This window comes from Lepisosteus platostomus, chromosome 21 (genome assembly GCF_059453375.1).
Source record: "Lepisosteus platostomus isolate fLepPlt1 chromosome 21, fLepPlt1.hap1, whole genome shotgun sequence".
Taxonomy (NCBI): domain Eukaryota; kingdom Metazoa; phylum Chordata; class Actinopteri; order Semionotiformes; family Lepisosteidae; genus Lepisosteus; species Lepisosteus platostomus.
The window spans coordinates 18322643-18340502 of record NC_142631.1 but is presented as its reverse complement, the minus strand read 5'-3'; the positions used below and the strand labels follow the sequence as shown (position 1 = coordinate 18340502).

Below are 17860 nucleotides of genomic sequence, written 5' to 3'. Positions count from 1 at the left end.
AAACAGCTAACCTTTTCTCTTATTTGATGTTGGGCACCACAACATAGTGCAGTTCAGCAATTTTCCTTCAAGATTTTGTCGATGATGAAAGACAGGATTAAAACATCCTTGTAATTCATTTTGTTTTCAGTACCAGGCTTCAGCTTTAATTATGGACAGCTTGTCTGACTGAGGCATTCTCCTAAGAGTTTTTGATGTAGATTACAGTATGTGATCAGGTATTCAGTACAGAAAATGAAACATTTAAAATCATAAATATGGGATGCAAAAATCATAAGAAAAAACTTTTTTGAACTTCAGTATCTTCTTTTTCTTGAATCGGTAAACCTCTCACAACTCAGGATTCCTCTCACTGTGGACTAAAGTTGCTTGATTTAAAGACTGCATGTACTACAAACTACAGAATGAAGAAAGTACAATGAAAAGCTCAGTCACTCACATTCTGGAGCACTTCTATAATCGACAAACAAGGCTTTCAAAAAGATTGTGGTTTTAAGTAGTTTCATGTACTGTAAGTTGGGTATCTCTACAAATGCACACTGTAAGTTCAAATGAAAAGATCGCTGCACCAGTAACTCTCTCATATAATAGACCATAATATGTGTGCGACACAAATACTATAATCCAACTAGAGAAAATATCTTATTTGAAGAAAAATAATTCAGTCCAATGGTCTTGCCTATTAAAAAGCATTCCCTTCAATGCTTGAAGTGCATTTGACAAAGAATGAAAAACACACAAAACTACATAAAACCAAAACTTTTACATTTCACTTGATTCTCAAAGTAAATATTTTAGATCTTTGGTTGTACTTCTTTTAAAAGCATCATTTCATAATGCACCATCAGAAAGAAAGCAGGTTCTATATACAGTACCTCTCCTGCTATCAATTATGAATAAACTGTTCATTTTTACTGTATTCCTCTTAGCAAATAAAAAAATACATTACTCTAAGCTTTGACTACGAATTCTAATAAAATATGTAATTCTCCAAGGGGGGAATAGAAAGGTTCTGAGTATTAACACATTTTTTCTCCACAGGGACGTGCATCAATAGTCAAACCTGTCTGTAATCACTGAAAATCATCACATTCTGCAGGATCAATTGGAAACTGACTTCTTTTAGTCTGGCAGGGTCAGTATTTAAAACAACCTTAAGCACAACGCAAAGTTAGATTTTGGAATGTAAATAGAACTGCTTTAATGTATCACACTACTTTGAACCTTCAGTGGTAATGTAAAATTTAAAGTGCAAAAAATACATGTGGCTAGGATTTTTTTCCCTGATGTTAGCCTTATTCCTGAATACGATTTTAGATATATCTTTGCTAATGCTTGGCCCTTCTTGTCATGAAAAGAGTATTGAAAAATATAATAATTAGCATTGACCTTGTACAGTACATGAAAATCTGCCTCCACTCCTAGAGCTTAGGCCTTAAAAAACTAGAATAAACATTTAAAAAGAGAAACAACTGATAAGAAAACTCATGTCTTCACCTATTGATTCTATGCTGCCTTTTTAATACTGTATTTGTAATTTTATCCCCTCCAGACTATCAGCAATTGAAATTATAAGATGCTGTTAAATTTAATAAAGAGGACACTTCTTTGAGTGCAAGTCAAAAACTTTGCTGCAGGGTTTATTGTTGTGAAAATGTTCTTTTCTATAGGGACTTTTTTGATGGACTTTGGCATCAAGATTGTATCCCAGGGCTCAATGAAAAAAACAACCTACCAAAGCAAATGCAAAAGCTTTGTTCTAGGTTTAAACTGCTTCTCTTTGCATAATATGTTTCCAACATTAATCTTGCGGTTTTTAAAAAATAAATTTTAAATTCACAATGCAGATCATTAATATTTTTTGGCAGCATGGTACTGCAACATACAGTGTATTATAAGGAAATCCTCATGGGATATAATATAATCACAGGACATAGATCTAAATGCAGGTCCTGAACACTCTGTGATTTAAACTAGAATCCACTGTTCTCCATTAGTAGGGGCTGGAAAACATTTCTGGATGCAAATCTGCAAAAAACTAAGTTGTGGCACAATGACAGATTTCATACATGTCTATTTAACAAAGCCGATATGTACAACATACTGTATGTGTTAAAAAATGAATTGAGCTTTACTTGAATATTGTATGCAAAGGAACCTCCAATATACAGTAGAAGTGTAAGACATTGCTAGTTGGTTCATTCTTGTGATTATAGATGGACAGTTCCAGATACATTGAGAGATTCTGAAAAAATAACACCTTTACCGTGTTGCCTCTAACTGGTCTCTAACCATGTACTGTGACATCTTGTCAAGTTGGTAAACTTGGAAGTCCTGTGAGATGTCAGTTGGCATCTGCACAGCAGAGGTTTATTCTTGAGCCATTTGTCTGTCGCCAGCTGGCTGGGAATGGCCTTTCTTCATACCCTCAAGCATCGGAAGCACCGAGCGGCATGTATACGGTGTTCATCCAGCAACCGTGTGAGATGTCAGACAACAGTCCTGAGGGTGAACCCCAGTAGTAGAAAAACAGGGTGAGATCTTGAAAGTTAGTGCAAAGGACATATACATTTAAAAACTTGTCAGGAATGTGGACAATGAAATTGAAAATACTGTACAAGTGGGATTCTTAAGACAGCTGGAATAACACCTGCTACTTGCTGTTGACGTTCTCAATGAGTTACATGGCCCAGCTCAAGTGTAACCATGGATTCCAAGTTATCAAGAAGCATAATGAATAATGATCCAAACAAAAAATGTCAGTCTGTAAAGTAAGTGCTAATGCTCCAGGCTGACATTTGCTCTTTTCTTTATATAGCTTAATCAAACATGACTGACAAATGTTAAAATGCAAGACCTATATTTTCATTTGACTTGGAAAGATCTCCACCCAAGACAAATTGCACTGAAGAAGGAAAATCTCACGGATCATTTAATAAGTAAATTATACTTCATACTGCCTAATTTGTTTGTTTGCTTTGGTCTTTTTGCTAATTTCCACAATATCAGAATCCATTATGGCCATACTGCAACAGCGAGTGGCATTGGTAATTGTCAGCACAGAGAGATGCTTTCCCTTCTCAGACAAGCTCAAAGAGGAATACAGCTGTTCAGAACAAATGCAGGCGACAGTTATCATGCAAATTTTCTGAGCGCCATATGACTTTGCAATCAAATGAATCCTTTACACTGCCAAAAATGTACATACTGTATACTGTACTTGATATCCTTGTACTTGTGTAGGGGAGCTAATGTATAAACAGAACCCAAAGAGAAAAATTACATGAAAGTGTAGAGAGACTGCATATGCATCCCTTCATGATCAGATTCACCACATTTGGATTAAAAGTTAAATCATAGTTTTTTTTTGTCAATCAGTTGGTAATTAAAAACAAAGAAGAACCTATACAACCTACAGTATCTCTTACCCCTCAACAACTGGTGTTGCAAATCCATGAGATACTGCATCATATTTTTATACACTTAATAAGGCCATAGCTAATAACTGTTCATATTCCCATAATCCATAGTGACAGCTTTCACTTATAAGACATCATAATTGTAAAAAATGTTCTTTGCAAAACATTCATAATGCACAGCTGTGTAGAAGACTTTCCAAATAGGTTAGATTGGCTGAATAGCCTGTTCTCGTTTATTACCATTATTACTGTATATTCTTAAACATATTAGACATAATCAAGAGTTACAATATACAAGACAGCATGTATATCACAAGCATCATTTCAAAACATCCTCTTCCATATTGAACTAATATACTGTAACAACCATGTTGTAAACATAGTTTACATTGCACAAGAAGAAACCATAGTTATCATTTACTGTAGCAATCTTTAACTCAAGTGATCGTAAAACCATGATCACAACAATTCAAGGCAAACTTTGACAGCTAAGGAAAGGTGCATATTTTGACTGAAAGGAGGACACAAACAAGAAGCAAAACTGGTTATAAAATAAAAGTGTATACGCTGCCATTATAAGAGCAAACGCAACAATGGGCTGGAAACAGAACAAGACGGGTGTGCTTTCATTGGACCTGATACATACATGTATGAGGCTGGCTCCCAAAAGACAAAGCACAATCAAAGAAGGTGACCTTCTTTTAGATGACAAGATAAATACATTTGCAAGACCATCTAGAAAAGGATAACTAATGACAGATATTTATCACCTTGGTGATACAAACTGTAGATGATGGCTATTTTTATGTAGATACACAGTGGTTTGTGCATGAATATGAAGTGGCTCTTACAGTATATGACAATGCTGGCATAACTGAACTGTCATATGACTTTCTAATTCTCCCATTAAGAGCTAATTAATATTCATACCCATAAATTACAGTTAAATAGTAACCATAACTTTGTAGTCTGCTCCTTGTAAGATATAGTATACTGTATATACACTTGTATATAGAATATACATACTGTATAAGGTGTAAGGTATACTGTACATATAACAACTGCAGATTCTTGCCATAATGTCATTGAACAATTTGGTTTTAGCTTTAGGATTGCAGCTGTATTCATTAAACTGTACTGCAGGGAAATTGATTTTTCCTAAATCAATGTTGTGGCAGCTAAACGTAGCATTTCACCTATTTCTTGCACAGGGAACAATCACATACACAGCATTTCAGTTATAACTGAGCAAATTCAAACATACTCCAACAGCTGCGCCACAGATGTTTTGCAAAAATAAAACAACAGTGAACTATCTGCTCGAGCACACTCTGGTGTGCAAGAAAGTTTCTGAGGCACTGCGGAGGTTTTTAATTTACCCCTCAGACTGCTCCCTCCAGCGAAGCGAAATCCAGATTCTTTGTTTATCATGCAAATCACACTTCACGTTGACTCCATGCTGTTACATAACATCTCTCTCAAATATCAGGCTTGGAAGTAAAACAAAGCCACTAGCTTAGGAAGGGAAAAAAGATGAAGATTTTGCATCTTAAAAAATGGCTGAAGGCAAACATGATATAAACAGTAGCTGAAACTATTAGGTGTCCTTCAAGGCTACATGCAAATCTCAGAGCTCCAACTGTTGAGATATATTTTGAAATAAAAAAAAGAAACATGCCTGATCCTAACATGGTGAACCCCAAATCATATGCTTTATTGTCCCATAACCAAGGCTAAATTGATATCTGATATTAGTTGGGGTATGTATAGCATTGACAGTGTTTGTTTTTAAAGATGTCTTAAGGGATTCAGTTACTGTACATTTTCATTAAAAGACTACATTCTAAAACACTAGTCTATGTCTACCCCAATCTATTTATCTTTAATCAATGCCCAAATTAATTAAGAAATACATCATTGCCTATAGTAACTCCATGCTAATACTGATCAAAGAACAACGGTCACAGCTCAAGTGCGTACATGAACCATGAAGTCAAAGTGTAGCAGCAGAAGATAAGCAAAGAAGTTAACTGGCCATGTGCTTCTCGGTCACCCAGTGGTTTATTCATTTTCATTGGAAATGCACTGTCTCACATCCCCAGAAGGGTCAAGGAGATTACATTCTTTTCACATGATAAAGATTATGAACATTTAGCATAGGTCAGAAATTAATCATTAATACATTCGGTTTAGTCCTGCAGCCTTTCAATTTCTATTTTAACAACCTCATCTTTTACTCATCATCTGAACACCACCCTTCTCCCTGTCTAATGCCTCTTGCTCATCTCTTCTCTGATTTCTTTTTTCTCTTTGCTGTGTCACCAGCATTGTTTTGCACTTTCATTCTGTATTGGGCTTTTATTTAAACAAATAAACATTTTAAAAAATATCATTTATTGTGTTGGGGAAAATAAAAAAAAGTCCTTAAAATAATTTAATTTTCTTCTGTCATTTCTTGAAGGATGCTAGCCAAGTAGACTGCTCATGATGCCAACAACTCTCTGTCTTACAAAGAAAAGAAGTGCCTCCTGTTTTCAAACTAAAAGGCACAATGCTCTCCTTGTATCTTCTATCTTATTGCTCTCTGTTTCCTTTCTGGTTTAGTCTAACCCTTTAAAGTGGATTAAATTAATATATTTCAGGGTTTTGATTACTTTGATGAAATCCACTCATCCTTACTCTTATTTTAAGTATTTCCAGTATCCCTAAATAGGACAAGCACTATGTCAAAATGTGCTGACTTGAACAACATATTATTCTAAATGAGGTTTACCGGTGGACTGCATTATTGTAACATTGTTCCTCTTTTTACATGTATCTACAGTATATCTCATACTGTATAACACAGAAAAGTCTAGTCTAAGTCTTCATCCCCCAGTGCCTGTAAATCTGGTTTATAATATTTCTTCAGAAGAAAGGGCTTCTGTTGCCATGTATGGTATTTGAAATAAGACAGTTTTGGCTCTTAAACCTATTTCTTTCCCTTTACAAGAAATTCAAATCAACCGAGCTTGTTAAGAGAACATAGCTCTCCATTAACTTATATCGTTCTTTGTTTATGCAATTGCTGTCGCTACAACAGTTTTTTACGTTTGGCCCAATACTGAGCAAGGACAGCATTTGTTTTATTTTCTGCAGGACACAACAACAAATGAGAAAGATGTACTGGATTACAACTAGGAGCTCAGTTTATTGTGACACATGAGGTTCGCTTAAAAGCCTTTTTAAAGTAGAAAACACTTTCTTTACAAGTAGTTATACAGTACCTCACTTACCACAACACGATAAACAGAAATTATTTTCTGTACGCCAATACTATTTTAAATATATACGACTCATTTACATGGATTAATAAGGCAATTGTGTGGTGCACCAATTACATTTGGATTATTGTCATATCAGAATGATTAAACCAACTACTGTTTTGCAGATCCATAAACCCAAGCTTACACTCTTCAAAAATGCTTTCTACAAGGACACTATCATTCCTTTGGACTTAAATTAAAGACTTATTATAAAATCATTAAATTCAGAATTACAATAACCTGCTGCATGGCTTGAACATGATTTCTAGTTGCTGCTACCCTTGTGGTTTTTCACACGAGACAAATAAACCATCTTCTAAAAAGAAATTAACTGATGTTCTGCCTGTCATCCTGCTAATACACTTATCTGTTCAGCAGAATGAATATCCACATTTTATGTGGATAATATCCATATTTAATATTTATATTTTAATATATGTATTAATATATTTTAATATCCATATTTTGACAGGGAGTCAAAAATGAGTAAGAAATGTTTAACTCTTTAACATATACCATTTTATAATGCTCTTAGTATTCATGTTTTTAGTAGTCTATTTATTTGTTAATTCAGTTCAGGACAAATTACTTAAATATTTCAATGGAAAAAGATCATTGAATTGGAAAAAAAATGATAGAGAACAGTTACTGTAACTGACATACTATACTATATATATATGATATGTCTTATCATAAATACATTTCTATTTACAGGCTGCATGAAGGACAACATACTTCTACCTGCAAAGACTTAAAAGGTTACTTAAAAAAATCAGTCACGCAATTCTGAAACAACTTCTCAAGTCAGGTGTTGAGTGAAAGAGGAAAACACATTTTAGTTGACATTATTAAAGAGAGAATTTGCAGAATTCTAGAGAATGTACTTAAAATGGTCCTTGGAAGCCACGTAATTTTAACAGATTCTACGTTTGCATGATAAAGAGAAGCAATTTTTGTAGCCAAATCAAATCACAGATCTGGACTGCTTACCGTCCATCCTCCTCCGTCTGTTGTCATGTCGCAGAAAACCTGGAAGCCCGCAGGGTAATGAGTGGGGAACACTGAGTAGATGCCATCTTCCCTCTGTCCACTCATGTAAATGTCACTGCAGTCTCTTGGACGGGAGCCTGGGGACAGACGCGTGCACAAGGCCATCTAATTAAAGAGGGCTTGTTAATTGCCAAGGCTGTTAATTGTGTCCGACGGGGATGAGCCAGGGAAACGCACTATTTTGAAAATAGCATTAAATTTCAAGGAGTCAGAGCCAAAGCAGGGCTTGCTCGACTGGCCACACTTGTCATTGGGTGTCAGCTGTGTGTTGAGGCTCGGCTTGTCTCCTCTCTTGATTAAGACGAATTCCAGCTCGCCAGCCTTTAACTAGACTGTAAGGGGATTGCCTGAGTAAAGCCGAGGGGGCAAATCTTGAAGTTGAGAAAGAAGTAGAATATAAAAGATAATAGGCCTTGGAGAGAGGTATATTATGTACAGTACACAGACTCAGGGATAGGCATGTAGGCAGTCTTAAGATGTTGGTGGGCCAGCAGGTAATTTATGTCTGCAGAGGTCAAAAGATCATAGTCAGAATACTAAATGAGTGATGTATTCTGGCGCAGTGAATATGTAAAAGTCCAGAACTTGAGGCATCTATTAAGTTTACAGGATTTACTTTGCTGAAGTTCTACTGAGTGACTATGTGCTACCAGAAAATGTACTGTATACTGCACATGAGTGAAATTATCGGCAAGGAAATCAAAATGCAATTCTTCTGCCAAGCAAGAGGAGTGATTAATGCCTGACTGTGCTATTGAAATTGGAGAAAGAAATGTTGTTTCTCCTTACTGCTGCACAGGCAGAAGCTCCATTATATAAGATTTAAAAAATTCAGATGCCATCTCAAATTGGAAATATAAGGTAGTTAGGTACAGAAACAGGCCATCATGTCAATCTCTGTATATTTAAACTGTGGATACTGGCAGAAACCTCAAAGCATGGTGCATGATCAAAAAACATGCAGGAATTCATCAGAAATTTTTAATAAAACATTCCTCTCTCTGAACTAGGTAAGCTTTGAATTGCCCATAAAGCTAAAAAGACAGATAACATAAGGGAACACCATTTCTGGTTCCATTGTGTTCTTGTAGATGGAGCTCATGAGTATGTTTGGACTGGACCATGTAAAAACATCACTGGACCATTTGACATAACAATAATAAAACTGATTTGGGGCTTCTGTAAAAGGAAATATGTACCGTAGCTCTCTAACTGTGTTTAGCCTGACCTGTTTCAGAGCATAGTGCACTTGTGTGCAGTGGCTCAAAGAACATAATCATGGGCGCCTGCTTTTCCATAAAGAACTGTCTCCTACCGTTGGCACAACCTCTAGGCCGCGTTCCTCTGGTAGGCGCTCTCTGGAGGTCCGCTTTGAGGCGGGTCTTAATACCGCCCTGTTCTTTCTGCATGGAGTTCAGCGCATCGCTCACTGAGTTCACCACCTTCACCATGTTGATTTGACTTTCTGACAGCAGCTGCAAAAAGATGAAAAACTAAACATTAAAGTTCAATCCTTTTTTGGGGTTCCATAAGTGTGCTTTAATTTGTAAACAGTGGTCTCGGTCAGAGCTACACAATTTTGGATCTTGAGCACTATAATCCAGCAAGATTTATGCTGTAGGTCATTTTAACAATCAACCACTTAACAGCTGAAAAAGTGTTAAAACTGGTCCGTGTTAAGTAAATGAGAAGTTCAATTAAGAAGTTTAAGAGCTCAGATGGAAGGAAAATCACAGTGGATTTCTAGTGCTGGAGTGCTTTACACTTGTGACAGGGCTCATTATGTTTAATAAGTGTTGCTATGGCGTTATTACTGAAAAAAGAGGCCTCGGTAGGCACACAATTTCCCTTATTTGACTTTCTTAACCTGCAACAATGTCCAAAGCATAAATACTGCTTTTCATCATGATTGAACCAGTGAACTGAAATATGAATATGTTGTAAAAACAATGAAATGAAGAAATTACTTTTCATTTTGTTTTGAGGCAGATTAATTTATTGACTACAGGTATCTTTTTAAATTCTGTGTTAAATTCTTTGTATCTTGGATGCTACACAATTTAGATCTTGCAAACTGCACATTAACATGTTTTGACACTGAGCAAATTCATAATGTAGAAATGCTGCGATGACACTTTTCTCCTTAATCCTGAGGAATGTGCAAGGGAACAGCCTTTAAGAGTGCCTGAAACTTGTTTTGGCTTTACAGTTTACAGTATGATTTAAGAGATGTGTCACTCAATTCAAATGTCAGGTCTGGCCACATTCTGATACTGTATTGCCATAAACAAGTTCAAACAGACTGAGGACAGGCAGTCACTGAGGTTGATGCAGGAGGGAGAGAGTGTTAAGATGGACCACTGCATATATTCTTGATGTTTTGTTCTAAGTGGTGTTCACAGGATCTGTAACCAGCCCTACCCAGATGTTTTCTGGACATAATGCTGTTGTCCAGTAGTAGTCAGGATCTAGTGTATGGAGTAGTTGGATTCTATTACATAAAAGTCGATAAATTAACAGTATATAATGGCTCTTGCTCTGTGATTTTAATGAGGTTAACATGACAGGGTAAAGGCAGTAAGCAAAAGTAGTTCCCTTTTAATATTCCGCTTGTGTTGGATCAGGTTTAAATACAGCTAGTTTTACTTTGATTGAGGCAAGTTTGATATTGATATTGTCATTTTACACTTGAGAAGACCTTAACCAATCAATCCTCTGATTCCTAGTCTGTAACATTTTTCTCCAACATGTTTAATAGTATTCAGAAATGTCCTATGTGCTGTACAAACGAGCCTGACCGACAGTGAAGACATTTGAGGACCATACCCTATCTACAAAAGTTAACCAATGTTTTATTTAAAGTCACACTGCCGATGTGTAATTCTTATCCTGCAGCAGTCACATCTCATATGGAAACTGCTGACAATCATTACAAGTTATTTGTAAATAAAATGGCATTTCATTTTGCTGGTGTTGGCATAGGTAATAATATAACCTAGATTATAATAATATCATGTCAAAATAGAAATACAAGCTTCGTTGCTCTTGGGCACAGTAGCCAGCGTTGAAAAGGCTATGGGACAGACCTGGAAAGGCAGAGCAGTCAGTGTTTGTGAAGGATCAGCTAGCCCCCAGCAACGTGTGAGGCAAAAAGCCATCTCTGGCAACCCTGAAGCTAAAGTGTTTCTCTTACCTTCCACCTGCTCAAAGGATAGTATTGAATTAATAAGACAAAAGCCATGAAGGTTTTCTCCTGATAATGTGTTGCAACTTTTTTTCTGCCTTTCACAGTAGAATTGTAATGTCAGTTCACACCAATGAACTGTGGCAATCACAGTGAAATGACAGAAACCACTGTTTCTGGAAGTTTAAAGTACTGCAGCGCCTTGGGGTGACGAAGATTGCAGCAGACATCCCTGCACTTCCTGAGCTGAAGGAAGAGGCAGTTGCACCTGCAGACACTTTTTAGTTTCATACTGGAACAATCTCAAGGAATCCTGGTAGTGGGAGAAGACTGCCCTGTCAAGCAGTGCTATAGCAGAATGTCAGAAACATGCACAGCATATCATCTGCCTTTGTGCCCATGAATTTTGTCACATGCTATTAAATCTATTTCTCTTTCCTTTCTCAACTTAAATTAGCTATTTTTATTACATTGCCCTCTTTCAGGAAACAGTGAATAAAGCCACATAGATCCTTATTCAGTTGTGAGCTCACAGGCAAACACTAATTTCATGAAAGCATTTCAGCTGGTGTTCAGTATAAAAATCACCAGGAAATTACAGAAAACTGTGATGTAAATGGTCTCACCTGCAGCTATGACATTCCCAGTGCTAATGCTTTTGTCCTGGTGTTTGATTTGAGGATTGTGAGAAGAGAGAACAGTTTCTAAATAATTGTTGCAGGAATGTTACTGTATATCTGCTCAAGAATGTCAATGATTTAGGATGCTTTGTCTGTTGTTTTGCAAAGGTTTTTTTGCCTCTTATAAATGTTGATGCTGCCGTACTCATTCATCAAAGTGCATCTCACATTTACTGTTGTAATAAACATTTCAATGTTTATAATCAATTACATTCCTTTTACCATCAGTCTGGAACATTAATAGTTTTATTCTGGCTTTTAAAATATATGCTAGGAATTTGCCCTAGAACAAGAAATAATGATTAATGTGTTCTGGGAAAGGCTACTAAGATGAAAAATGTGCATATTTTTGTTGACTGTAAATAAAGAGAGATTCAAATTAATTTCATTCTAATTATTCAGACAATCAAAAGTAAGCTTAGATAGCTTCTCAGAAAGTACCGTTAAAGCACTTAAAAGTAAATAATCTACTTATAATTTTAATATTTGAGAACTTGCATGGCACTACAGTACATTACCAGTTTATATAAAATATCCTTTTTTAGGACTGCTGAGGAGCTCAGATTGCAGTCAGCAGTGGCCAGGTCATTTATGGGAAAAGAAATGAGCCAGTGATGTTCATTTTTCAAATAACTTTGGAAAGTAAAGCTTGGTTAAGCAACAGGTTTTTGTAGTGGATTTGTTCACCTAGTTGAATGCAATGGTACAATTGGAGGCACAGTGTAATTAACTCTTTTTAATAAGGCCATTCTCATGCTAATGTTTGCTGTGGTGTTTCTTGTGTTGCTTAATTTCACAGAATGTAATGGTCTAAGAACAGAGAAAGAACAAGCAAGATGTGATGTAGTTACTGTATATAACACTACACAACTTAATAAGACTTTGTAACCACAAATGGGACACAGGATCTAAAAATCCAGAGGACAACATGAAGAAAAAATATCTCATCATTTGCAGCTCCCTGTGAGATTTCAATAGCTACATTTGTGCATGTGACTGTACTGTACATATATTTACAGTACGTGCTAAAGTACTGTAGCTGTAGCGTATGTGTATCCTGATCTTATATGTGTGCCTTTTTTATAAAGCAGGAATAGGCGAGTCTCCTCTAACCGCATTTTGAAGGGGATACTGTTTTTAATCATTGCATTTGCTTTTGTTCCTTGTGTTCTTTCATCTGACGAATTTACCAGAGGTCTGCAATAGACAGCATGTAGTTTTGCACTATGTCCTGGGTTGCTCCTGTTAACTCCATCTACTAGTCAACTTTGCTCCTTCACATATTTAAGCAGCAAAAGTAAGAACAACAGAGGGCAAAATTTAAACCCATTAGCTGACTATTGGATAGCACAGTACCTGACAGAAATGCGACCAAATATTGTTTTATTTTTATTTGACTTGACAGCTATGCTAAATACCTAGCCTTCAATGAAAATACAATAATCTTCTGTGAATTGAAATTTCTATACATTGTGGCAATATTAATACCTGGGGAACACTGCAATGAAAATAAGTTTTCTGGTGCTTGTCACTCTGCAATGACAGTGCCTGGACAGCAGAGGAAATGTAAAATTGCTGGTATTTAGTGGCTGCATCATGTCACTGGAAATAAGAAGTGCACGGTTTTGGAAAGAGTTATTTTTAGATCACATACATTTTATTTGTTGGCAGCCATCCATCTTGAAAAACTAAATTCATATTTATAGCATCATTATCTCACCTGTACTATGTATTAACTCACTACAGTATGTCTTCTATTCCTTTCCTCAGTGCATGTACTACAGAGGTTATCATTTTTTGGAGCAGTGTATCTCAAGTATGAGTACGTTCTTTCCTCTCAAACCAGAAAGAAGCTTGTCGGGCTGTTTCTAAGTGCCTTATGTGCTAGCCGAGCAATATATCATTCCCTTTCTCTACTGGGACCTGTAAAGAGAAGCTGTCCCGTAAAAGAAATAACAGTGACTGCAACAACCTGCACATACTGTATATTCCTATTCTTTCTATAACTTCATTAATCAAGAGGTTCCTGTTATTCCTCACTGGTAGATAAGTTTTTGAGGTTGTGAATTGTACAGGCTCTGTTAGGCTTTTTTGTTCTCCTGTCTACAGATTTCTCACATGCTGAGAAACATGTGCTTATGTGGTGCTTCTGAGTACATTAGGAGGGGTATCTTCTACTTTATAAGGATCTCAACCCACACATGTGATTTTCACTTAATATTTTGTACCCATTGCTTTGCCTAAAGAGGGTTAAGATAGTATGTGTAATACAAATGCAGGAATGCCATCTTATCTTGCCTATGGAAGATGCCACAGCTGACAATGCTATGGGGTCTTGCGAATCTGCTCTGTTTGGTGAATCAAGGATTGGGCAACACATGTCCCAGAACATGACCACAGCACACATTACATGTGCAGAATTTTTATGGTGAATTACAAATCTTGCCTTGCCTGTGTGGTCCTTCTCTGGAACCAGAAACTAACTTGCCCAACATGTCACATAGTTGTAACTAAAATTGGAACCTAAAAGCCTTTACCAGAAAGATATCAGGAAACACGTGAACCCTCGGAAGGCATGATTTATGATACAGCTATATACTGTACATAGTGAAGGAATCCAAAAAATTATATCAGGTCAGTTACTTGTATCACTATATTTATGAATGGTCTTTATTTTTTCGAACACACAAGTAGCATATATCTAATATGCTGTACAAATTTTCCAATTGGTAAAATGGTTTTAGTCAGTCATTCCCTTCTGAACAAGAGATGTGACGAAAACCAAACACCAAATACTGACAATAGTTGCAAATTCACAGTCTACCAACATAGACAGAGGGGAGCAGCAAGATAGAAATGCCTGAGTTGAAGCTGTCTCCAAAGTTTCAGCCCAGGAAAAGGAGTCTGGTGATTGTAATGGCAATTAACTTGTTTTGCTCTCCCTTCTTTCTGAGGAATAGGAGACCCTGCTGAGAGTGTGCAATGTGACAGCCAATTGTGTACAGCGAACTGTGAGATGTTATCTTCTTGAGAACAAGAAAACAGAAGATTAAATATTTTGTAAGCAGACAAAACAGAAGATAGGTTTTTAATCTCTAGTGTAACTAAAGCCTAACTTTTTGCCAGAGATTCTCTGTGAAGCACTACATACAAGTTTGACTAGAAATAAAAGTGCTCTAAAATTAAATACTGTAGAGATCAGTAAAGTGCACTGATTTCAACAAACAGGCATGCTGTTTCTCAGCGTATTTTAACCATGCATTTAGTTCCCAGAGCACACTTCAGATAATTACTGTAGTGAAATGTTAAAAAGGAATGGTAGCAGAAATACTGCAAATCAATTTATTAAACCATTTGAGGGCTGCACATTACTATATAAGTGACCTTTTGAGTTATTAGCATTTAAATAAAAATGCTAAATCATATACTGTATATATGTTGTTATAATTTAGAATACAAAGTTTGATTCAGAGAAAATCCTTATTTCAAACAGAACAATATCATTGTACTAAAATTAATTTTGAATTAAATTAATATTGTGGAATTCTTAACATTTTTTTCTGGTACTGAATCATGGGCTGTTCAACCCCTGTTTATTTCAGCAAAATATGTGATATGAAAACATTAATACTTATTGCAGTTGACATTGTTTTTATCCATTTCATTTTGTGTTATAAAAACAATGAATATGACCCTGATCTTTAAACAATTATTGTCTCAAATGGGACTTCCCTTATTGTTATTAAAAAAAACTTTATTTGTGTCCCTTTTTTCTTCAACTAGCTGTAAATTTTAACACTGATTTTGACCAGGTGCCATTTTACCTCTGTTGTGTTACAAACCTTCAGGTAATGAACTGGCTGAGATTTGTCAGATCCTGTATGTCAGGAAGCAGTTGCAACAATACTGAGTGGCTTATCATCAAGAAACACGGTAGTGGAGAACAAAATGCTCTTGTTTAGTTTTGAAAGCAATATTGTCTTTTTTTTCCTCTTTTGTTTATTGCATTCTAACCTCAAGGACCCAAGCCATCTACCAGTCTGAGATCTCAGACCACCAAACACCCCACCATCCAAGAGGAGGATCCCCACTTTGAGAGATTTACCTGAATCAGCCTCCCTTGCTCTGTCTGCAAAGTGTTCAGCTCCTGCCCCAGGCTGCCCTGCCCTCTTCGCAGGGCCTCGTAATCCATCTTAAGTTGCCCTGCGTGTGCCGACAGCTTGGCCATCTCCTCCGCCAGGTTCACCAGCAGGGCCCGGTCCTGACCCTTCACCGTCTTCAGATCCGAATCGTGATCCGTGAGGGAGTGCAGCAAGGACGTCTGCACCCCTTCCAGCCGCAGGAAGTTGCTGTTGTAGTCTGGGCAGTTGGGGTCAATAAAGATGTTTATCCGGGAGCCGTCTGCTTTCTCCACGGTCACCAAGGCATTGCCCTCCTCCTGGTTGGTACTGATGAGAGGTGGGCCGTCCGTCACCGGCGCATGGTAGTGGTTCATAAACAAGATGGTCCCCGTCACCGTGACAGCAAGGAGCACGGCCACGAAGAGCAGGATGGTGCAGAGAAGATAGCCACAGCTCATTCTCTGGAAAAGGAGCAGAGAGGTACAGTAAGATATAAATCACTCTAAAGATATTCCACTCAACAAACTTTGTCATTATCAGAACAAGATAAAACAAAGTAAAGTCTGTACCACAGGGGCTCATCAGGCCAAAGTATAGCCTGTTCATCCAGAGCCGGCCGTGGGCGCAGGTGAACTAGGCGACTGCCTAGGGCCCTGAAGCCACCAGGGCCTCCCTCATGTGCAACACAACATAAATACAATCAGCATGTTCTAATGTGAGTGCCAAACTCCCTACAGCAAATTCTGTTGCTGCTGTGGATGAGCCTAATAGAAACCCAGTCAGAAAACGACCAACCATAATCAAGTTTCTGAAAAGAAGAGCGGACTAAGTGACCTCAAACCAGAGGAATGTTTAATTAAGTCACTGTAATAAAGCCTTTGTATTTCATTTGGTTTCAGGTCTGTCAGATCCATGTGCTGTAACTAACGAACAACAGACAAGCCACATTTTCAAGCTAGACACTTAGACCTCTTGAGGTGTTGTACTAAAAGTTAGCAGATTCACGTTTTCCACAATTGTCCACATGCTGTGTGGGTTGCCTGGCTAAAACTCGTTCTGGTCTCCACTTGCACAGTGTGGTGGACTGCAGTACTGGGGTGAGGCACCACAGCATGTGGACTGCAGATGACCTTTCCCACTACACTGCGCTGCTGCCCTCAAATAAAAAATACTTCAACTTCAAAATTAGGCTTAAATGCAAAGAAATTAGTAACTTCAATAGTTCACATGTGCATTGTCCCCTTTTTTTCCACTTTTACTCTTAGTGAGCAACTTGGTTCAAAAAGTTCTCATTCTCTAGATGTTTCCTTTAAAAATTATTCTGCATGTGGAATTACACCGGAGGGTATAAGACACCGGAGATGGTTATTACTCTCATTATACTGTCTAGTTTTACAAAAAGTGCATTAAAAAAGACAAACAAATATTTTACTTTTTTGTTCAGGTGAAAAGTCAAATGGAGCAACCAATCATCACTGTTAAATCTAAAGAGCCCACATTTTGTGCAATCAAATATCAAAAAGCAGATTGAAGCATTAAAAAATACTGATAAATGCAATGTGATTATAGGCCATTAATGTGAGCATGATGCCATTTTGTTATTTTTAGCCATACTTTGGGTTTTAATTTATGGTATGGCTTCTGAGGTCCACTATTAGTTTTTAAAGCTCCTTCGGTTAATATTCTTACATGTGCAATGGGGTGTGTGAGTGTGTATTTGTGTAGTATGCATTAATTAATATGCAAATCAGTACATCAGCAATTTTTACAACTTTAATGGGCCACTAATGGCCTAGTTTGTGTGCTTTTATTACTGCTTTGGGGGAGAGAGTAGGCTTCACTTTAAAATACTATTAAAATACTTTAGCTTCTGGCTACATCATTTATTCCATTCCCTTAACTATTTACTGTAGCAATACAAGCCCCGATATTTACAGCACAGCCTGCAGGAAAAGAAGTTATACACTTTCAGTGTTTTTCTTCACATTTCTTTTGTCTTTCATTTGTTTCACTTTTTATATATATTGCTACCCAGTTAAAAAGTGAAAGCAATGTGTTACACTGAAAAGAAAAAGAATTACAAATGCAGAGGAAAATATAT

The 17860-nt window shown here is 36.9% G+C and overlaps 1 protein-coding gene across 8 annotated transcripts in view; it reads right to left on the bottom strand.

Moving 5' to 3' along the window:
- fibcd1b (fibrinogen C domain containing 1b) overlaps nucleotides 1-17860 on the bottom strand; it is a 231184-nt gene that overhangs the window by 53691 nt on the left and 159633 nt on the right. For all 8 annotated transcript variants that reach the window (XM_088615308.1, XM_088615307.1, XM_088615311.1 and 5 more), the window contains 3 exons: nucleotides 15744-16220; nucleotides 9090-9249; nucleotides 7715-7851 (listed from right to left, as the gene is read on the bottom strand). In XM_088615308.1, coding sequence (XP_088471434.1) covers nucleotides 7715-7851; nucleotides 9090-9249; nucleotides 15744-16220 — 774 coding nt within the window. The remainder of the gene's footprint in view (nucleotides 1-7714; nucleotides 7852-9089; nucleotides 9250-15743; nucleotides 16221-17860) is intronic.